Source organism: Coregonus clupeaformis, chromosome 24, assembly GCF_020615455.1.
Source record: "Coregonus clupeaformis isolate EN_2021a chromosome 24, ASM2061545v1, whole genome shotgun sequence".
NCBI classification, from domain to species: domain Eukaryota; kingdom Metazoa; phylum Chordata; class Actinopteri; order Salmoniformes; family Salmonidae; genus Coregonus; species Coregonus clupeaformis.
In genome coordinates, this window is record NC_059215.1 from 39,559,732 (window position 1) to 39,583,311 (window position 23,580).

General features: G+C 43.9%; 1 protein-coding gene across 1 annotated transcript in view; it reads left to right on the plus strand.

Moving 5' to 3' along the window:
• Nucleotides 1-8,517: 8,517 nt before the first annotated feature.
• mgll (monoglyceride lipase) overlaps nucleotides 8,518-23,580 on the plus strand; it is a 29,272-nt gene continuing 14,209 nt past the window's right edge. The window contains exons 1-3 of the mRNA XM_045207186.1: nucleotides 8,518-8,750; nucleotides 10,213-10,357; nucleotides 23,113-23,219. Of these exons, the coding sequence (XP_045063121.1) occupies nucleotides 10,233-10,357; nucleotides 23,113-23,219 (232 nt within the window). The 5' untranslated portion in view covers nucleotides 8,518-8,750; nucleotides 10,213-10,232. The remainder of the gene's footprint in view (nucleotides 8,751-10,212; nucleotides 10,358-23,112; nucleotides 23,220-23,580) is intronic.

The following is a 23,580-nucleotide window of genomic DNA, read 5'->3' on the forward strand; positions in this document are numbered from 1 at the left end:
CCGTCGGAGGAATTCCTGCTCCCACCTACCATGTTGGTCAAAGGGTGTGGTTGTCATCGAAGAACCTGCCACTCAGGGTGGAGTCGCAGAAGCTGGCACCTCGGTTCATTGGCCCATTCCCTATCATAAGAGTGATTAGCCCAACTGCTGTCCGGCTCCAACTGCCTAATTCCCTGAGGGTGCACCCCACTTTCCATGTGTCTAAGATTAAGGCCATCCATGAGAGTCCGCTGGTCCCTGCTGCGCCTTGTCCTCCTCCTCCACGGCTCGTCGATGGTGGTCTGGTTTGCACCGTCCGCCGCCTGCTTCGGTCCAGACGGAGGGGTAGGGGTCTCCAGTACCTCATTGACTGGGAGGGCTATGGACCTGAGGAAAGGACCTGGGTGCCAGCTAGTCGGATTGTGGATAGGACTCTCATCACCGCTTTCCACCAACGGCATCCTGATCAACCTGCAATCCGTAGGGGCCGCCCCAGAGGGGTCCCTAACCGTCCTGCCCGCTCGGCTTCCTGTCCTGTGCCTGATCCTGTCTCGGGACCTGTCCCATCTCCCGACCACGGCCCTCCGGCTTTCTCCGAGGATGAGGACGTTCACTCGGACCGTTCGGAGGAGTTCTAGCCCTCCTCCGGCTCCCCTCCTCCCGCCCGGCGTGGTGTTGCTCTTGGGACTTCTGGGGCCGTCCCTTGGGGGGGGGGGGGTTCTGTCATGAGCCCTCTCACTCCACCGGGTTACCACCTTAATTTGTTTCCACTCTGCTCACCTCTCTCTCTCTACTCAGCCTAACTAGCTCCACCTGTCCCTGCTCTGCTCGGCTCTAATTACTCTGCCAGCTGCGCTGCATTACCCACTAACCTCTCCCAGTATTTTAGGCCCTGTCTTTCAGCTCTCCGGTGTCAGATCGTCTGCAAAGCTCACACCCGGAACCTGTTCGCTCGCGCTTCTGGCTCACCCTGGTTTTGTGACCCCGGACCTGCCTGTTTTTTGGATACTCATCTGCCTCAGGAGATCCAGACCTGCTTCTGCCATTACGACTCCTGACTACTCTTCAATCCCGGTAACTCTGACCAGCCTTCTGCCTTCCTACTACGTATTTTGGATTTCCCTTGAACTGTACTGCTGCCTGGTTTCATTCCGCCCTGTTGTGTCTGTGTCTCCCCCCCCCCAGGACTTCTGGACCACCCACCACCGGCTTCATTGGACGCATCGCTGCCACTGGGGGGGGCACAGACCCAGCGTATTGGACGGGATCCCTGTTACCCCTGGAGCCTTCATTCACTCCCTACTTCCCTTTTCCCTTAAGTTTAATAAACTTTCTGGTGTGACGCAATTGTGGTCCTCTGGTCGTCTGTCTGAATCGTGACAACCTCTCTCATCTAAATCTAGTTTGATTTCTATTTACCATATATTTTTAACTGTGCTGTTTCACAAAAATTCTGAACCTATATACATTTTACGGACACAGTATATTTTACATGAGTTATCTTGTTGTTATTAGTCCCACCCTTCAGCTCCATTCAACCCCTCCCATCTATCTCTTAACACCATCCATATTGTATTTCTATTTGCCATATATTTTCAACTGTACTGTGATGTTTCACAAAAGTTCTGAACCTTTCTATTCTCATAGTTTCTACAGATTGTAAATTAAAGATAAACATTTTTGCGAAAAATATTATTATATTATTGATCGATTGACTATGACTTTTCAGATCACCCAGTAGTGCTATCTGCAGGGTTAGCTCCAGGTAAATATTGCAATCCTTTAGCCATTCCTGGACCTGTGACCAAAAACAAGCTACATATGGACAGTACCAAAACAAATCATATAATGACTCTGTCTCTTTGCAGCAAAATCTGCAGAGCTGGGAAGGTTGTATCCCCCATATATATAACATTCTATTGGTTGCTAGATTTTTGTATATTCATTTAAATTGAAGAATTCTAAGTTTTGAATACTGCGTCGTTTTGCGTATCAGTTCATAAACCATGTGCCATGGAATCGGTACATCGAAAATCTCTTCCAAACTATTTTGCAATCTATATGGCATAGCTGTCCATTTTTTGGTCCTTAAATGAAACTGGTATACTTTTTTATTTATCACAATTTTATTTAACCAATTTTGGTCTTTCATGTAGGGCCGACAGACAAGTTCCTTACAGCCAGTGTTTCCTCAATAGCCTTTTGGAGTGTTTGGAGTGTTGGCAGTCAACATTGTTATAATTGGCTTCAACGAGCTACGTGTGTTTATGCATCGCACTTCTCCTAAAATAAAAAACGTCAGGCTCCCGTAAATTGTATTGTATGTGTGAGGCACGTTCTCAATAAGCAAAATATAACCTAGGCCTACCGTTGATATTGCATTGTAGGACTGAATAATTGAAATAAGTTTGGAGGAGCTCATCTTTGGTAACCAGTTGAGAGGGGCTCTTAGAAGATGGGGATGGATACTTGAACAAGCAAAATGAAGTATGCAGGTAGGCATATGTGTGTATGTTTTAGGATGTGCAGTATATTTTCAATTCAAGGCACTCATTTAAACACCTTTTATGGATAGCTACTTTGCAAGGCCAGGATAAAAAAGACAAGATGCATTGCTGTTGAACCAGCCTTAGTAGCCAGTGTGCTACTAAGGCTGGTTGACGAAATTGCAAACTAACGTGCGTAAATAGAGCCCAAGAGGTATTTGGAGTACAAATCCTTTGACCTAAGCCTCTCTAAATCATTTTGCTGAGACTATGTTATGAAGGTTGCAAAGGTTACTGGCTGTGTTGAAACAGGATACATTTTAACAAGATCTTCCTCTCAAACCGTCGAACTCAGTTTGGGGCTGCTGACGTTATGAGCAGGGTGGCCCCAAACAACTATGTGACTTAATATACAGGACAGGAGTGGTCTACAATGTACGTGACTCTGTTACACTGTAGTTGTTAACTATTTATACCCAAACCAGCCGTGGTATATATCTCTCTCTTTCTCTCTCTCTCTTTCTCCCTCACCTCTCTGTCTGTCTCCCTCTCTGTTCTCCAGGAAATGCAAGCAACTCATTTCTGAATACAGAGGGTAATGGAGACATCTTACTGTATGGTACATGTGTACCACAGGAGGCTGGTGAGAGGAGGACAACTCATAACAATGACTGGAATGAAGTGAATGGAATGGTATCAAACACAAGGTCAATTTGGTTTTATGTGTCGATACCATTCCATTCATTCAATTCCAGACATTACTATGAGCCCATCCTCCCCAATTAAGGGGCCACCAGCGGCCTGTGATGGGTACTTATTAGCAAGTTCAGAATGCTTGACATTCGTACTTGTGTACTCATATTTTTGGACACAGAAAGAAAGTATGAAATGAACAATGTATCACAAAGAGACACACAAACGTTGAGACACCCAGATTGATGTACATTGAAACAGAATAATGTCCTTCTATGACCTTCCTATAACCAAATAGATACACCTTTGAGAAAACTTTTATATTGAAAGATATTTACATATTCTGTGCTAAATAAAGGATTTTATATTTATTGTTTAAATTGTTAATACATATTTTTTTTTCTCAAAAAACATTTCCTCTTCATACCTAGCTATATATTTGTTCTGAGTACTAGGAAGAATAGATATCTGTTATTATTGTCACCATACAGTCAGATCCAAAATTATTGGCACCCTTGATAAAGATGAGCAAAAAAGACTATAAAATAAATAAAATACTATAAAATAAATAATACATTTACATTTACATTACATTTACGTCATTTAGCAGACGCTCTTATCCAGAGCGACTTACAAATAGGTGCATTCACCTTATAGCCAGTGGGATAACCACTTTCCATTTTTTTTATTTTTTTTATTTTTTTGGGGGGGGTTGGAGTAAAGGGGGGTGGGGGTAGAATGATTACTTTATCCTATCCCAGGTATTCCTTAAAGAGGTGGGGGTTTCAAATGTCTCCGGAAGGTGGTGAGTGACTCCGCTGTCCTGGCGTCGTGAGGGAGCTTGTTCCACCATTGGGGTGCCAGAGCAGCGAACAGTTTTGACTGGGCTGAGCGGGAACTATGCTTCCGCAGAGGTAGGGGAGCCAGCAGGCCAGAGGTGGATGAATGCAGTGCCCTCGTTTGGGTGTAGGGACTGATCAGAGCCTGAAGGTACGGAGGTGCCGTTCCCCTCACAGCTCCGTAGGCAAGCACCATGGTCTTGTAGCAGATGCGAGCTTCAACTGGAAGCCAGTGGAGTGTGCGGAGGAGCGGGGTGACGTGAGAGAACTTGGGAAGGTTGAACACTAGACGGGCGGCGGCATTCTGGATGAGTTGTAGGGGTTTAATGGCACAGGCAGGGAGCCCAGCCAACAGCGAGATGCAGTAATCCAGACGGGAGATGACAAGTGCCTGGATTAGGACCTGTGCCGCTTCCTGTGTAAGGCAGGGTCGTACTCTCCGAATGTTGTAGGGCATGAACCTACAGGATCGGGTCACCGCCTTGATGTTAGCGGAGAACGACAGGGTGTTGTCCAGGGTCACGCCAAGGCTCTTCGCACTCTGGGAGGAGGACACAACGGAGTTGTCAACCGTGATGGCGAGATCATGGAACGGGCAGTCCTTCCCCGGGAGGAAGAGCAGCTCCGTCTTGCCGAGGTTCAGCTTGAGGTGGTGATCCGTCATCCATACTGATATGTCTGCCAGACATGCAGAGATGCGATTCGCCACCTGGTTATCAGAAGGGGGAAAGGAGAAGATTAGTTGTGTGTCATCAGCGTAGCAATGATAGGAGAGGCCATGTGAGGATATGACAGTGCCAAGTGACTTGGTGTATAGCGAGAATTGGAGAGGGCCTAGAACTGAGCCCTGGGGGACACCAGTGGTGAGAGCACGTGGTGCGGAGACAGCTTCTCGCCACGCCACTTAGTAGGAGCGACCGGTCAGGTAGGACGCAATCCAAGAGTGAGCCGCGCCGGAGATGCCCAGCTCGGAGAGGGTGGAGAGGAGGATCTGATGGTTCACAGTATCAAAGGCAGCAGACAGGTCTAGAAGGACAAGAGCAGAGGAGAGAGAGTTAGCTTTAGCAGTGCGGAGAGCCTCCGTGACACAGAGAAGAGCAGTCTCAGTTGAATGACCAGTCTTGAAACCTGACTGGTTTGGATGAAGAAGGTCATTCTGAGAGAGATAGCAAGAGAGTTGGCTAAAGACGGCACGCTCAATAGTTTTGGAGAGAAAAGAAAGAAGGGATACTGGTCTGTAGTTGTTGACATCAGAAGGATCGAGTGTTGGTTTTTTGAGAAGGGGTGCAACTCTCGCTCTCTTGAAGACGGAAGGGACATAGCCAGCAGTCAAGGATGAGTTGATCAGCGAGGTAAGGTAAGGGAGAAGGTCACCGGAGATGGTCTGGAGAAGAGAGGAGGGGATAGGGTCAAGCGGGCAGGTTGTTGGGCGGCCTGCCGTCACAAGTCGCAAGATTTTATCTGGAGAGAGAGGGGAGAAAGAAGTCAAAGCATAGGGTAGGGCAGTGTGAGCAGGACCAGCAGTGTCATTTGACTTAACAAACGAGGATCGGATGTCGTCAACCTTCTTTTCAAAATGGTTGACGAAGTCATCCACAGAGAGCGAGGGGGGATTCAGCAGGGAGGAGAATGTGGCAAAGAGCTTCCTAGGGTTAGAGGCGGATGCTTGGAATTTAGAGTGGTAGAAAGTGGCCTTAGCAGCAGAAACAGATGAAGAGAATGTAGAGAGGAGGGAGTGAAAAGATGCCAGGTCCGCAGGGAGTCTAGTTTTCTTCCATTTCCGCTCGGCTGCCCGGAGCCCTGTTCTGTGAGCTCGCAATGAGTCATCAAGCCACGGAGCTGGAGGGGAGGACCAAGCCGGCCGGGAGGATAGGGGACATAGAGAGTCAAATGATGCAGAAAGGGAGGAGAGGAGGGTTGAGGAGGCAGAATCAGGAGATTGGAGGGAGAAGGATTGAGCAGAGGGAAGAGATGATAGGATGGAAGAGGAGAGAGTAGCGGGAGAGAGAGAGCGAAGGTTGCGATGGCGCATTACCATCTGTGTAGGGGCAGAGTGAGTAGTGTTGGAGGAGAGGGAGAGAGAAAAGGATACAAAGTAGTGGTCGGAGACTTGGAGGGGAGTTGCAGTGAGATTAGTAGAAGAACAGCATCTAGTGAAGATGAGGTCAAGCGTATTGCCTTGTGAGTAGGGGGGGACGGTGAGAGGGTGAGGTCAAAAGAGGAGAGGAGTGGAAAGAAGGAGGCAGAGAGAAATGAGTCAAATGTAGACGTAGGGAGGTTGAAATCCCCCAGAACTGTGAGGGGTGAGCCATCCTCAGGAAAGGAACTTATCAAGGCGTCAAGCTCATTGATGAACTCTCCAAGGGAACCTGGAGGGCGATAGATGACAAGGATATTAAGCTTAAATGGGCTAGTGACTGTGACAGCATGGAATTCAAATGAGGAGATAGACAGATGGGTCAGGGGAAAAATTGAGAATGTCCACTTGGGAGAGATGAGGATTCCTGTGCCACCACCCCGCTGACCAGATGCTCTCGGGGTATGCGAGAACACATGGTCAGACGAGGAGAGAGCAGCAGGGGTAGCAGTGTTTTCAGTGGTAATCCATGTTTCCGTCAGCGCCAAGAAGTTGAGGGACTGGAGGGTAGCATAGGCTGAGATGAACTCTGCCTTGTTGGCAGCAGAACGGCAGTTCCAGAGGCTGCCTGAGACCTGGAACTCCACGTGGGTCGTGCGTGCAGGGACCACCAGGTTAGAGAGGCAGCAGCCACGCGGTGTGAGGCGTTTGTGTAGCCTGTGCGGAGAGGAGAGAACAGGGATAGGCAGAGGCATAGTTGACAGGCTGCAGCAGATGGCTACAATAATGCAGAGGAGATCGGAATGAAATGAACTAAACATCTGGGAAAGGAGAGAGCGGGGCCTCCCTCACCACAACTCCCAAATATAACTCTCCCAACTTCCACCTCCGAAACTATAATTGTTGTAAACTACAGCGGTTCAATGTTTTCTAGGAATAGACTAACTTAGTTTATTCAGCTAGCTAACTAGGTGCAGTATTATTCCGTGAAAAACGTCCGGGCACCTCGTCATAAGACGCCACAGCCAGCTAGCATGCCGGTCTCCAACAACACGGTTTAGCGCCAATACTCAGCCACAACAAACCACCAGTGTATCAACACGCAAGCAGATCGTTCGTGTCCGTGTCTAACGTTGTGGGTTAGTCCCGACAGCTTGAGCGAGTCCGTCGTCAACTTATTCAGCCAGTTAGTTAGCTAGGATAGTTAGCAAACTAGCTAGCCATTGCTTTCAGACAAGATAATACAAATACTGAGCTATATTGTATGCTAAAAAAAACGGGGAAATTATATTATTTTATACTAATACAATTACTCAGAGAAAGAGATTTTGTTTAACAAGTAATATTTATTTTCCTAAAAAAGATGGGGCTATTTTGCTTCCACTGGTCCTGGGGCCCTTGTTAAGGTCAATGGAATATAAAATGTAGTCAAATAAAAAAAGGCCCATAATAGTGTCAATCAAAATAATGACTGAATGTTCAATATTATCTTCATGTGCTGTGTCATATAGTCTTAATTTACTGATGTAGCTAACAGCTTGTGATCAGGATGCAGAAGAATGATGTATAGGGAAGTTGTTTTCTCATGCTCTACCACCAAAGGCAGTGTTCAGTGTCAACACCATATTTGCCCATATTTGCCTATATTTCTTAAAGGAACAGTGTCACAAGAAAGTGTTACAAAAGGCTGTTTCCATATCCTTACCAATGCATTAGCCTACAATCTCCACATCCAAACCCATGTACACCATTCCAGGGCATCATAATTACTTGACTTTTTTCCTTTATGTACTCTAATGTTTTCTTACTATGTAACCTACCTTTTATTACTTCAAGGACAATAAAGAGTCAAGGGGGACAAGACAATAATAGGGTCAAAACAAAATGCAGGTTTCTCAAGTTTCTCAGCATATTTTAAAAAGACATGCCTTGGTTGAATTATCGAGTCTGCTTAGAAAAACCTGTACAACCACATCGAGGTGTCAAGCATTTGTTTAGGGGGTTAACAGGACTTGCTCTCTCTTTCTCTCTTTCTCCCTCTCTCTGTGTGTGTCTCTCTCTCCCTCACTCTCGCTCTCTCTCTGTGTATGCGTGCGTGCGTAAAGCGGGTGTATATGTGTATGAGAAAGAGAGAGAACATTCCATTTCCATAGAAAAACGGCTGAATATCTAATGTTCCAGAGCTGAACAACCATAACAATCTATAATTTAAACTGGACAAATCCAGTATTTTAACATGAACATTTAACAACAAATGTTTATTCTGGGCCTCTGGAATAACATAATCTATTTTATTCATACATTCTCTGTGTTCCCATAACCTCTAGCTAATACCAGCTCTGCTCTGGACATGCAGAACACGTGGATTGACAGATGGAAAATATATGTTATATATATATATATAGAGAGAGAGAGAGAGAGAGGGAGAGGGGGGGAGACCCCATTTGGGGCTCAGCAGAAGCACAGAGCGAGTAAAGAGGAGGGTTGGTCTAGTACCAGAAGGTGCCTCCGCCACTGGGAAACGCGTTTCAGTCAGTGTGTTTTTGATGTTTCCTCGCGCACGCCTCTCTACTATTCTTCACCCTACCAGCAGCCACGCAACATCAGCCGAAAGCGCGGAGAAGGCAGAGCCGTGTGTGAGAAAGCGCAACTTTACAGACCTTTCAGGACAATAAGGTTGGTCAACTTTTTTTTGACATTCATCATCATTACAAAAACTAGTCCTGCATGCATTGCTTCCATTTCGTGTTGTCACCTCAGCCTCTGAATACTGTTTCAACAGACACAATGTTGCTTATAACAATGTGACAAATGTGACGAGTATGCCAATTACATCACAAAAATGTCACGTTTTGTTACATTGTTATAAGTAGCAACATGGTTGTTGAAACAATATTCAGAGGTGGAAGGGGGACCCATATGGCCCAATATAAATATCCCATTCAGCCTGTCAAAAATAACATCAAAGGGTTTCTGGCATTTCTGGCTAAATATTTATCTCAGTTAAGTCACAGGAGGTTGAGTTTTTTGTAGGCTATTTGACGCCACTTTTGACAGTGCCAAAACTGGTAGTGTGAGTCGACAGTGTCACATCATGTCTCTTGAGACTGTAATCTATCTAGTCCCTATCTACCAATATTTATATCAGTGGCACTGCCATCAATAGATCATTGACCCATAAGCTATTCCAAGGCGCACATTGGATAAAATTAACATTTGGTATCACAAGCCTACATCAACTTGACGTAGGTTATTATTAGGCTATAGCTGAAACTAGACCTCAGGAAATAGCGCGGTCTATTTTTATTGACAGACTCTTTTCCACGACATTCATTCTGTAGCCTACATTCTTCATAAACTTCCGTCTTATCTAACTTTGCTGTTCAAGTATAGACACCTGAGTTGCCTAAACCGTTCACATGATTGGTTAACTGTCTCCACCGACCTAGGTACATCTGCTTTTAGTTTTAATGCACCGTATTGCTGGAACAAAATTCTAAATAAATTTTCATCTTGATGTTCTGGTGCCGTTCAGCAATTTAAAGTATTGATTGTGGACTTATTTGTGGAGGAATGTAACTGTTTTTCTGGGTGATTTGTCGTGTTTTATTTGTGATTCCCATGACAGTATTTCTGTATTTTAATGTGTATATGTTTGGGTATAATGTGTAGGCTTATATTTATGTTGTATATACACTTTTGTAAAAGAGACCTAGGTCTCAATGTTTTCCCTGTTAAAATAAAGGTTAAATAAAAAATTCACTCACCTTGACAGCACTGTAGCCTATTGTTACTGTAACATAGCCTATATGGCAACCCATTGAATGTGCACTTGCCATTGCCATAAAACTCAGCTGCGGTGCGTGGAGGGGGTGGGGTTGTAGTGGAGCGTGAATGTGATCACAGTCACCCGAGGAGAGGAGAGTTGAACATAGGTTTATGGTTCCATGACGTATGTCGCTGTATTGAATTGAAAGCATTCCTTCGGAGCCGCTGAGTCGCTTTCTGCTGAGCGCCAGCTGGCGAATTAATTAAAAATAGCAAACAATGAATGTCTTGGTCACTTGCTTGTTTTTCGCCGGTCTGTCATACCTGTACAGCACCGACCTACTATCCGTTCTCCATGTTTATGTTGCAGAGTGGGTCCTAGGCGCCTACATGCCTGAACCAGAAGATCCGCGGCGGACTCCGCAAGGTGTCTCCTACGCCGACCTGAAGCACTTCGTCAACGCCGACGGACAGCACTTGTTCTGCCGCTACTGGGAGCCGGAGGCCCCCCCAAGGTCAGTGGATGAAATGTCATGTGAGGTGTAAAACCAGACATGTATGGCATGCTAGAGACTATGACAGACTCAAATAAGATAGACCCTAATGTTTTCCATTCGGTGAGTTATATGCTCCTCTGCTTGCCCCCTGCCCCCTGCCCCCTCACCCCATAACACCCATCTAAAATAGAACAGACTCCACTACATCAGAGAGTTGGCCCTGGAAACAGAGAGGCCCACACAACATCTGGACTGTAGTGTCACACCAAACCATGGAACCTGCAGTATAACGGACTCTTAACCGCTAGGCTACCTGCCATTTTAGTTTTCTATAAACCACTGCTTGTGATGTGAGCCTAATCCTTGTTTGTGGGCGGATTGAGAATCTCTCTCGCATCACACACACAGCTCCTGTCATATAGGCTACAACATGTCACTGCTAGTTTATGAGCCGTTTACATACCTGCTCTGCAGTCTAGTGGCTGTTACTTTGGCAACCATTTATCCTCCTTAGCAGCACAGTCCTACTACAGACATACAGTTACTGTGGTTACCACAGTAACAGCCGCTAGACCACAGTGCAGGCATGTAAACGGTTGCTGTTGTGTAAGATGTGGGTCTACTGTACTTGCTGTAATATGCCATTCACCAACTTGCCCCCCGCCCCCTTACCTCTCAGACCTTCTTCTCCCCTACCAACTCCCTTACCAACCCACACGTGCACTCCGTTCCATCAGAGCAGGCCACCTTGTTATCCCCAGGTCGAAGCTCCAGCTTCGGCGACAGGGACTTCTCCAGGGTTGCTCCTAGGTATTGGAACTGATTCCCTCCAGCCATCCGTGAGTCGGAGTCCATCACTATCTTTCAGTCCCTCCTAAAGCCCCACGTCTTTGACAAGGCCAACCCTTAAACACCCCCACCCCCCTCCCCCCCACATACAAGCAAAGCAATACACTACAAAGACACTCCTCTCTTCACCATACTGAGCAGCACCTAACCCAAACCCTTACCCCACCCCTTACCCTAAACCGGGTTCGTATCCAAATCCCAACCCTACCCTCCCCATACACTGAGACATCACACTCTTTCCCTTCATTGAGCCCACCCCTCTCTTTAGTCATGTTTTTGTTTTGACTTTTAATTTCTAAAATTGTAAAGTGACTTTGGGTCCTTGAAAAGTGCTATAGAAGTCCCATTTATTATTATTATTATTATTATTATTATTATTATTATTATTATTATTGGTCCCTAGAGTACCGCTAATTTAATTACTTCTATTAACAGTAGTGTGGGTCAGTTTATAGCAGTGCACTTTTATAGTAGTTTGTTTAGCACGAGTTATAGTTTAGACTGGAGGCTAATTTTGGCATCTCATATGGGGTGGGAAAGGCAGATAGAAACATATTTTAGGGCTTTCTGTTCATGTGGTGGCATCATCTATAAAAAAAATAACATTTGGTATAGATATCTACAAGCTATCCTATGGATTCTCCCCTTTATGATAAGGAATTATGTGATCTTCAGCCTCATGTTTTAAAGATTGGAATAAAATAAATGCTTGTTTACAAATGTAACATCAAATTCATGCAACTTCTACCATACATGTCCATTGATGACATCGCTGACTGGGCATTTAGAGATTAGAGAGTGAGGAACTGCTGGTGGAAAGAAGTAGGTGAAAGGTGCCGGGAGAGGGGAGGGCACCTTTACAATGATTGACAGATCTTTCAATAAATAATCTGGGGGCTTTGAACCAATGAGATCTGATGCTGTCTGTGTATACAAAGGGCCGTAGGTACATACAGTGCCTTCAGAAAGTATTCATACCCCTTGACTTATTCCACATTTTGTTGGAATAGCCTGAATTAAAAATGGATTGAATATATGTTTTTTCTCACCCATCTATACATAATAAATAATGACAAAGTAAAAACATGTTTGTACATTTATTTACAATGAAATACCGAAATATCTCATTTACATAAGTATTCACACCCTTGAGTCAATACTTTGTAGTAGCATCTTTCGCAGTGTTTAAAGCTTTGAGTCTTTCTGGGTAAGTCTCTAAGAGCTTTCCACACCTGGATTGTGCAACAACATTTGACCATTATTATTTTCAAACTTCTTCAAGCTCTGTCAAATGTATTGTTGATCATTGCTAGACAACCGTTTTCAGGTCTTGCCATAGATTTTCAAGTAGATTGAAAGGCTGGTCATGGCTCACATCAACACCATTATCCCAGAAACCCTAGACCCACTCCAATTTGCATACCGCCCCAACAGATCCACAGATGATGCAATCTCTATTGCACTCCACACTGCCCTTTCCCACCCGGACAAGAGGAACACCTATGTGAGAATACTATTCATTGACTACAGCTCAGCGTTCAACACCATAGTGCCCTCAAAGCTCATCACTAAGCTAAGGACCCTGGGACTAAACACCTCCCTCTGCAACTGGATCCTGGACTTCCTGACGGGCCGCCTCCAGGTGGTAAGGGTAGGTAACAACACATCTGCCACGCTGATCCTCAACATGGGGCCCCTCAGGGTTGCGTGCTCAGTCCCCTCCTGTACTCCCTGTTCACCCATGACTGCATGGCCAGGCACGACTCCAACACCATCATTAAGTTTGCTGACGACACAACAGTGGTAGGCCTGATCACCGACAACGATGAGACAGCCTACAGGGAGGAGGTCAGAGACCTGGCCGTGTGGTGCCAGGATAACAACCTCTCCCTCAACGTGATCAAGACAAAGGAGATGATTATGGACTACAAGAAAAAGAAGAGGACTGAGCACGCCCCCATTCTCATTGACAGGGCTGTAGTGGAACAGGTTGAGAGCTTCAAGTTCCTTGGTATCCACATCACCAACAAACTGTCATGGTCCAAACACACCAAGACAGTCGTGAAGAGGGAACAACAAAGCCTATTCCCCCTCAGGAGACTAAAAAGATTTGGCATGGGTCCTCAGATCCTCAAAAAGTTCTACAGATGCACCATCGAGAGCATCCTGACTGGTTGCATCACTGCCTTGTATGGCAACTGCTCGGCCTCCGACCGCAAGGCACTACAGAGGGTAGTGCGTACGGCCCAGTACATCACTGGGGCCAAGCTTCCTGCCATCCAGGACCTCTATACCAGGCGGTGTCAGAGGAAGGCCCTAAAAATTGTCAAAGACTCCAGCCACCCTAGTCATAGACTGTTCTCTCTGCTACTGCACGGCAAGCTGTACCGGAGCGCCAAGTCTAGGTCCAAAAGGCTTCTTAACAGCTTCTACCCCCAAGCCATAAGACTCCTGAACAGCTAATCATGGCTACCCAGACTATTTGCATTGTCCTCCCCACCCCCTCTTTTACACTGCTGCTACTCTGTTTATTATCTATGCATTGTCACTTTAACTCTACCCACATGTACATATTACCTCAATTACCTTGACTAACCTGTGACCCCGCACATTGACTCTGTACCGGTACACCTGTATATAGCCTCCCTACCGTTATTTAATTTTACTGCAGCTCTTTTATTATTAGTTATTTTTATTTTTTACTTATCTATTTTTTACTGAACACTTATTTTTCTTAAAACTGCATTGTTGGTTAAGGGCTTGTAAGTAAGCATTTCACTGTAAGGTCTACACCTGTTGTATTCGGCACATGTGGCAAATAACATTTTATTTTATTTTATTTGAGATTTAAGTCAAAACTGTAACCCGGCCACTCATGAACATTCACTATCTTCTTGGTAAGCAACTCCAGCATTGATTAGGCCTTTTGTTTTAGGTTATTGTCCTGCTGAAAAGTGAATTCATCTCCCAGTGTCGGGTGGAAAACAGACTGAACCAGGTTTTCCTTTAGGATTTTGCCTGTGCTTAGCTCTACTCCATTTTTTAAAATCTTGATAAACTCCCCAGTCCTTAACGATTACAAGCATACCCATGACATGATGCAGCCACCACTATTCTTGAAAATATAGAGAGTTGTACTCAGTAATGTGTTGTGTTGGATTTGCCCCAAACATAACACTTTGTATTCAGGACAAAAAGTGAATTGCTTTGCTACATTCTTTGCAGTATTACTTTAGTGCCTTGTTGCAAACAGGATGCTTGTTTTGGAATATTTTTATTCGTACAGGCTTCCTTCTTTTCACTTTTGACTGTGCCTTTAAACAGCTTGGAAAATTCCAGAAAATTATGTCATGGCTTTAGAAGCTTCTAATAGGCTAATTGACATCATTTGAGTCAATTGGAGGTGTACCTGTGGATGTATTTCAAGGCCTACCTTCAAACTCAGTGCCTATTTGCTTGACATCATGGGAAAAGCAAAATAAATCAGCCAAGACCTCAGAAAATAAATTGTAGACCTCCACAAGTCTGGTTCATCCAACTTATTGTGGGAAGCTTGTGGAAGGCTACCCGAAATGTTTGACCCAAGTTAAACAATTTAAAGGCAATGCTACCAAATACTAATTGAGTGTATGTAAACTTCTGACCCACTGGGAATGTGATGAAATAAATAAAAGCTGAAATAAGTAATTCTCTCTACTATTATTCTGACATTTCACATTCTTAAAATAAAGTGGTGATCCTAACTGACCTAAGAAAGGGAATTTTTACTAGGATTAAATGTCAGGAATTGTAAAAAACGGAGTTTAAATGTATTTGGCTAAGATGTATGTAAACTTCCGACTTCAACTGTATATAGTACCAGTCAAAAGTTTGGAGACACCTACTCATTCAAGGGTTATTCTTTATTTTTTACTATTTTCTACATTGTAGAATAATAGTGAAGACATCAAAACTATGAAATAACACATATGGAATCATGTAGTAACCAAAAAAGTATTTTAGATTTTAGATTTTAGATTCTTCAAAGTAGCCACCCTTTGCCTTGATGACAGCTTTGCACACTCTTGGCATTCTGTCAACCAGCTTCATGAGGAATGCTTTTCCAACAGTCTTGAAGGAGTTCCCACATATGCTGAGCACTTGTTGGCTGCTTTTCCTTCACTCTGCGGGCCAACTCATCCCAAACCTTCTCAATTGGGTTGTGGTCAGGGGATTGTGGAGGCCAGGTCATCTGATGCAGCACTCCATCACTCTCCTTCTTGGTCAAATAGCCCTTACACAGCCTGGAGGTGTGTTTTGGGTCATTGTCCTTTTGACAAACAAATGATAGTCCCACTAAGCGCAAACCAGATGGGATGGCATATCACTGCAGAATGCTGTGGTAGCCATGCACCTTGAATTCTAAATAAATCACTGACAGTGTCAGCAGCAAAGCATCCCCACACCATCACACCTCCTCCTCCATGCTTCATGGTGGGAACCACACATGCGGAGATCATCCGTTCAGCTACTCTGCATCTCACAAAGACACAGCGGTTGGAACCAAAAATCTCATATTTGAACTCATCAGACCAAAGCACAGATTTCCACCGGTCTAATGTCCATTGCTCATGTTTCTTGGCCCAAACAAGTCTCTTCTTATTATTGGTGTCCTTTAGTAGTGGTTTCTTTGCAGCAATTCAACCATGAAGGTCTGATTCTTGCAGTCTCCTCTGAACAGTTGATGTTGAGATGTGTCTGTTACTTGAACTCTGTGAAGCATTTATTGGGCTGCAATCTGAGGTGCAGTTAACTCTAATGAATTTATCCTCTCCAGCAGAGATAACTCTGGGATTTCCTTTCCACACTCAATTAGCCCATGTCAGTAAAAAATAATAATAGATAGGTAAATTAGTCTAGTTAGTCCAGCCAGCTATCTAAACTTGTAGTAATCATGGCCGAATTACCGACTGGGTAGCTTAAAGGCTGGCAGATGGCAATACTGAGTTGTTTAATTATTATTATTATATGTTTTTGCTGGTAGATCAGCTTTAATATTGCAGATAGATTGTGGCTTCCATTAATGTAATTGTGTGCATCATTTCCAATCCCCCATATTTATTTTTTGTAAATATATGTATAAAATATATTTGTTATTTTCCCCTAACCCTACCACCCCTCCCCTAATTACAGTACATTAATGGACAACAACACTTAGGCGTCTACTTCCAGCTTATACATACTATTTACATTTTATGGACACAGTATATTTTACAATAGTTATCTTTTGTTTGTTTTTAGTCCCATCCTTCAGCTACCCTTAACCCCTCCCATCTATCTCTGAAGACCATTCAGTTTTGATTTCTATTTGCCATATATTTTTCAACTGTGCTGTTTCACAAAAGTTCTCAATTTATATACATTTTACGGACACAGTATATTTTACATGAGTTATCTTGTTATTTTTAGTCCCAACCTTCAGCTCCACTCAACCCCTCCCATCTGTCTCTGAACACCATCCAGTTTTGATTTCTATTTGCCATATATTTTTTAACTGTGCTGTGATGTCGTTTCATCTTACCATCCAAAGGCATTGTATGCAGCCGGCTATACACTCGTATCCCCCGTGGACCGGTTCGTACATAAAACATTCTCCATCCAGGATGCAAAGGAGTCAATTTCCTCCTTACCTCGATTTAATGGTGAGAAGGTGAAAAAATGAAGTGGAAAATATGTATACATTTCTTTATGAAACACCATTTTCCACCACCATGCTAGAGTGGCTAATACCTAGGAATACTAGTCCCGGCTGTTGTGTATCGCGTACATCCAATCAGGTTGCAGCACTGTTGTTTACCCCTGGCTAAACGTGGGGAGCAAGATTAGGAAGAAGCATTAGCCACTCAAGCATGGTGGTGGAAAATAGTGTTTCATAAAGAAAGTACGCATATTTTCCCTGTTTTTTTCTGCCTACGAGTGTATAGCCGGCTGCATACAATGCCTTTGGATGGTAAGATGAAACAACTTAATATCGCCATCCTGCAGGCTTTGGGCTGCTACCGACCGGCACACAGGGCAGGTGCCCAGGGGCCCAGACCTTCAGGGGGCCCCATTTATTTTGTTAGTCAATCTCACTCAGATATCATATTAAGCCATGGCAAAATGTGTAGAATTGCAGGAAATTAGCTTTAAAACTTCAAAAACAGTTGTTCTGTAAAGCAAACTTATTTGTTTACCTTTTGTTAATAAAATACTTTTTCTGCTAACAGATCCCTCTGTACAGTACGTATGCAATTATAGTTTTTAATCCCAGTGCTGAGTTAATGTGAGTTGAGATGTAGTGGCTAATTGTATAGCTCAGGTGTTCCCAAACCTTTTTGGCCCACGACCCCATTTTGATATCTGAAAATGCTTGTGACCCCAACCATGTGAAAACAATTGTGTAATTAAGTAAGTATCTCTGATTGTCTTCTCAACTCACTATCACATACTTTTAATGTGGGGCTATGACAGTCAGTGGCAAATTAGTCTGGCATAATGTATCTTATCTCACCACCACTAATGAGATGGGTGTGCTTGATGCATGTTGCGTTGAAGCTTCTCAAAGTCAGGGGGCGTGGTCGACAGTGCGCACCTCATCTCTGCTGTCACATCCAACCTGGATCGATATTTGGTTTTAATGCAGACGAGAGCACTGAATCCAGCTTCACACAGATATGGCAAAGGAGCTTTATGGTGCTTTCAAGAAAACTGTGAACTCTAAAAAATACAAGGTCAAATCATGACGTCAGTGATCTTCAGGTTAGAAAGTCAGAGCTCTAGAAAGAGGCCCGAGTTCCCGAGTTGGAATTCTGAGTTGGATGAACGTTCAAAACAATTTTTCCCAGTCGGAGCTTGTTTTTTTCTGAGTTCCCTGTTGTCTTGAACGCACTGAAGTCGGAGGTCAGAGATTTCCTAGTTCCCAGTTGTTTTGAACGCGGCATTAATGCTCAGAGGGAGACGGCAGGGTATTCCCTTTGAGTCAGGAACCAAAACTCCTCCGTAGTGACCCGTTAATGCATTCAGTCACATGAAAGTTCCATCAGCTGTTCGATTTCACTTACCGGCATGTCAACTGAGCAAGGAACACAGTCAAATGGATTGGAAAGTAGGTCCCAAAGTGCTCTTCCAAGCGTTGGAGGTGAGCAGTCATCACTCGTGTGGGACACTTACTGATGCTGTTTTCTGTTTAGAAACATGCACAGCCGAGGGAAGGGGCATGGTTGGCTTTTGAAAGACTCTGTCTCCAATAAGAATTATTTCCTCTGAATCGACTGATTCGGTCACTCATCTGTAGAATGTTTTTGTATATCCTATGTCTGTTACATATAGGCAAGGAGACACATTTTCTTTTCATTACACATGAGAAAAAAGAAGAAACCTGCACACTGTTCTTGCTAGTATCACTGCTCTTTATTAAGCTTTACGTATCGGCCTCAAGGCCTTCGTCAGAGCTCTGAGCTATTCAACTGTTACCATGCACCTGCAACAAAGGTAGCTCAGATGCCTTTTGAACTTTTCATTACACAGAAAGTCAACCAAGTCTGGTTTTTTACATCCATTGTGAATGACAACAGTTCCTCTTTCAATGCAAAAAATATTACCAACATTCCCCCTCGACAACCACCAAGCCTCGGTGTGAAATAGAGCATTGTCATGCTCTGATCCAATATCTCCACATAGTTTTGCAAACAGGCGTGCGGCAGTGGACGTGGTTTGATGTAGTTTACAATCGAAGTTACCTGCTGCAGTACATCTCCGAGTTCTGTGCTCAGCTCTTTTGCCGCTAGTTGCTCTCGGTGTATCATACAATGTGTCCATATGGCAGAGGGAGGGAGTGCAGAGGCTTGCCCGCCATCCTGCCATAGGAGCCCCATCTGTGCAAAAGCCCACCATTCGATCCCATGGAATCTGTTTTTTGTCAATATAGACACGCAGCACACTGAATATCCCCTGTGCTGTTTCATGCTCGGGAATTGTGAGACAGAACAATATGTCCTCGTGAATAGCATTCGCCGACATGTATAGCAAACAAAAGTCAATGCATGGGCATCTCGGCCTTCACAGCTAACGTCCATTTGGAGAGCATAAGCTGTGGTTTTTGAGTCGTTCAGTCAGAGTTTCCTCTTGATTGCTAGCAATAACATAAATTCTTTGTTTAACAGTGTTATCTGACAAAGGTATTGATGTGAGTTTCTGTGCCTCTGCTCCCCACACATTGTTTTCACCATATCAACTGCAGCCAGTAATATCAAAGACTCTGCTATAGTGTGTGGTTTCATAGCGTAGCGGGCCTAGTCATTCACCGTGGGAATGATTCAAGTGCAACGGTCAAGTGCGGCCTTTTCCCATGATGTAAGGGCGCTCTCTAGTTGAATTGTATCTTTTAGATTTGAATAATTTTCATTTAGATTTTTAAGGTTAACCACATTACAATGATTTTGAGAAACAAAGACGATATTATGATATATATATTTTTGTATATATATTTTTTTTCTCCAGGATTTGGGAAATTCCCCCGCGAGCCCATTTTTATATCAGGCAACCCCACATGTGGCCGCGACCCCGAGTTTGGGAACCGCTGGTATAGCTAATAGGCTCATGTGTTTCTAGATCGACTGAGGTGAATGAAGCTACAGCAACCAATGTGATAATGGCTTGTTGTTGCTGTTCTCCAAATAGCATTTTATAATTTTTTATTGTATAGAAATGCTGTAAATGAGCTTCAACTTTCTTCAACTTTCTTGGACATTTGAAGAATTTCCAATACCCCCTGTCCGGACCTCACTAAAACTAAGACCCTGGCTACGGCCCTGGCTCCACACACACACACACACACACACAGACTAGCGGTTAGAGCGTTGGGCCAGTAACCGAAAGGTTGCTTGTTCGAAATCCCGAGCTGACAAGGTGAAAAATCTGTCCTTGAGCAAGGCACTTAAACCTAATTGCTCCAGGGTCATGATTGATAATGGCAGACCCTGGCCATGACCCCACTCTCCGAGGGTGTCTCAGGGAGAGTTGGGATATGCATAAAACACATTTCCAATTCATACATGCGTGTTAATACACACTTATACCATGGCATTGTTGAATACTCATTTCTGATTGGCTTGAATGGCATTCTAGAGCGTGCATTATGTAAGATTTATCAAGGAGGGGCTATGCGTTCTGTGGAAAATAATGAATGGTGTGGAAGTTGCATTATTTTCCAGAGAACGCACAGAGCCCCGAGTTGATTATCCCTTTTATATCATAATGTAACACATTTGCCACTAGAAATTTGTTCATTTGCCACTAGAAATGTCTTAAACATCTACCAAGTTTACTAAATAGCTACAGCAGTTACTTGGTAACCAAACAAACAGAATTGTTAGTTTAGCTAACCAAGCCATCAGTCCTAGCTTGCTATTATGAACATCAAATTCAACAATACCAATACTGTTTTCAATTTGACTTTTGCTTTCAAAAGCAGCTCAAATAAAACATGTACAAATGTACTATAGCCGTGCAAATATACTGTGCGTTATAGGGAAATAATGCACGCTCTGCCCTTCAAGCCAATCAGAAAGGAGTATTCAACAATGCCAGGGTATAATTGCCTATAACACACAGTGTAATTGCATGGTATAATTCCATGTTCTATTATTTAGCTGCTTTTGAAAGCAAAATTCTAATTGAAAACATTATTGGCATTGTTGAATTCGATTTTCATAATAGCAAGCTAGGATGATGGTTTGGTTAGCTAAGCTAGCAAGTCTGTTTGTTTGGTTACCAAGGCAACTACTGTAGCCATCTAGCTAGCTAGTAAACTTGCTAGTTACTTCAGTGAATGTTGTCACATTTCTACTGGCAAATGAATACATTTCTAGCGGCAAATACAGTATGTTAATTTATAGCCATGGTATAAAAGGGATAATCAACTCAGGGCTCTATGCATTCTCTGGAAAATAATAACTCTGTGGAAGGTCAGTTCCACTCCGCTAACGCGTCATGCAACACACCTTCCACGTTATGCACTATTTTCCAGAGAACGCATAGCCCCTCGTTGATTATCCCTTACACACAGTACATGTGTGAAATATGACAAATATAAACACCCACCAAATTATGTATTATTAATTACACACACACACACACACACACACACACACACACACACACACACACACACACACACACACACACACACACACAGTCTGCATATAGTTAAGTGGGGCATTACACAATTGATGTTGATGTTTGGAATCAGGTTTGCAAGAATTTCCTTACCAAACAAGGCAGGCTTGAATGTTTGTCTTACAGCTTTTTTTCTCACTTTCCTTCTCTTTGGCTTTCTCACTGTCTATTACTCTACATACTTTTTCTGCAAGTCTTTCTCTCACATACATACACACACACACACACACACACACACACACACACATTCACTCACTCTCTCACTCACTCATTCACAGCTGTAGGATCTTAATTTGAGGCAGTTTGCTACTGCAGGAAAATAATCCTGCAGCAACAGGACATGTAATTATTATGTAGATTATAATTAATGGACATGTTTGTAAGGGTTGATACATCTTTCGTGATCAAAGTGGAAATTACAAACTTCAGAAGCCTTTTTAAACCTCAAATACACTATACGTTTTACATTTACTGCATTGCAGGAAAGTTTCCCTGCAACAGGGTGATCAAATTAAGATCCTACATCTGTACCAAGACGTGCTCATTTGGCTGCTCTGGTTGTAGCAGTATTCACCGTGCTGTCCTCAGACCCCAGCCCAGTCTAGTTAGGGTTTTAACCCTGGAGTGTTGGGTGGCTCAGTCCCTTAATCTGATTAAGATGCCAGTGTTCAGGCCCTGGCCCATCACAACCTTTACATCTACCTCTCCCTACCTCGACCACACACGTACAGGTTGATATGCCATACAGAGTGACTAGTCAGAGTTCAGTCTGCATCTCATAAAGAGGATTATCATCTTGCCTTGTTTTATGCTGTGCGAAAACGTTATGTTCTTTCGGGCTAGAGGCAGCATTTGGGTCTAAGCCACATTCTGGGAGACAAGTGGGTTTCAAATTCCTTGGAGAGAGAGGAAGAGGGAGAGATAGAAAGAGAGAGGGAGGGAGTGGGAGAGAAAGAGAGAGGGAGGAAGAGAAAGAGGGAGGGAAAATTTCGACTCCCCACTCCCATGACACTGAATATACTCACCACAATCCACTGAGATAGGCTCTATAGAAGTCCTATTGTCCCATGTGTGTTGGGAACATTATGTTCACACAAAGGCGCTCTTTGAGCAACTCCTCAGCCAACAAGTGCACGGTAATCTCTAGCTAGCCGGAGGCTCTGAAATAAGAACGAGAGAATGAAAAAGAGAGAGAGAAACTGGAACAGAGAAACTGCTAATGAAGCTTAATGAACAGCTACTCGCTCCCTCTTTTCCATCTCTCTCACTCTCTTCCTTTCACTCTCCTTCTCTGAACACATTCAGACTAATTGCCACTGACTGAGAGCTTCACTCAGTTTTGTAAACTGGTTATAAGCAGGAACTAAAGCCACACTGGCAAGCTGGGTTGGTTCGCCGCTCTTTCCCATGGCTATGTGTCTGTTATTGGAGATTCCTCCTTTGTCTGGTTCCAGTTAACCCTGCTGCTTTGTGGGCAAAAAAGGGTGTGGCACTGTTCAGATAACTGCTTTCACTGGAAGACCAGATGTGGAATGTTTTATTATGATGAAACTCAAGTCCCAACCACGTCCTTCAGATAGAGAGATCACCCACTCGATTAGCGACAATCAAAATAATCTGAGAGCCCTCATCAACAAATTGCAACACTCCCTCTGAATTTTTTTATATAATACAAGCGGTGTGCATGAAATGTGACTGACTTCACTCTTCTTCCTCGTGTCCTGCAGGGCTCTGGTGTTTGTGGCACATGGGGCAGGAGAGCATTGTGGGCCGTATGATGAGATCGGCCAGACCCTGAAGGAGCACTCCCTGCTTGTCTTTGCACACGACCACGGTGAGCCAAACACCCTGCAGCAGTGCTGTAGTACTTGGATCCAGGACTCGGACTTGACTCAGACTCAAGTCGCAATTGGACTCGACCAATTGGACTCGACCACTTGTGACTTGGTTGTCAGAAAATCTCTCTCTTTTGCATAATTCAACATACTAGCTACAACAGCAAATGTTAGATAGCTGTATTATCCTTTTAGCATTACAAATGTGCAACACTGTAATGAAATGTTGCTTACAAAATGGTTGGAAAGCAACTTTTGGCACTTCCAAGGGACTTGGGCATCAACTTGGACTCGAGGCTTAGTGACTTGACTACATCACTGCCCTGCAACACTTCTTAGTACAGCCACAAGGGTAGCACT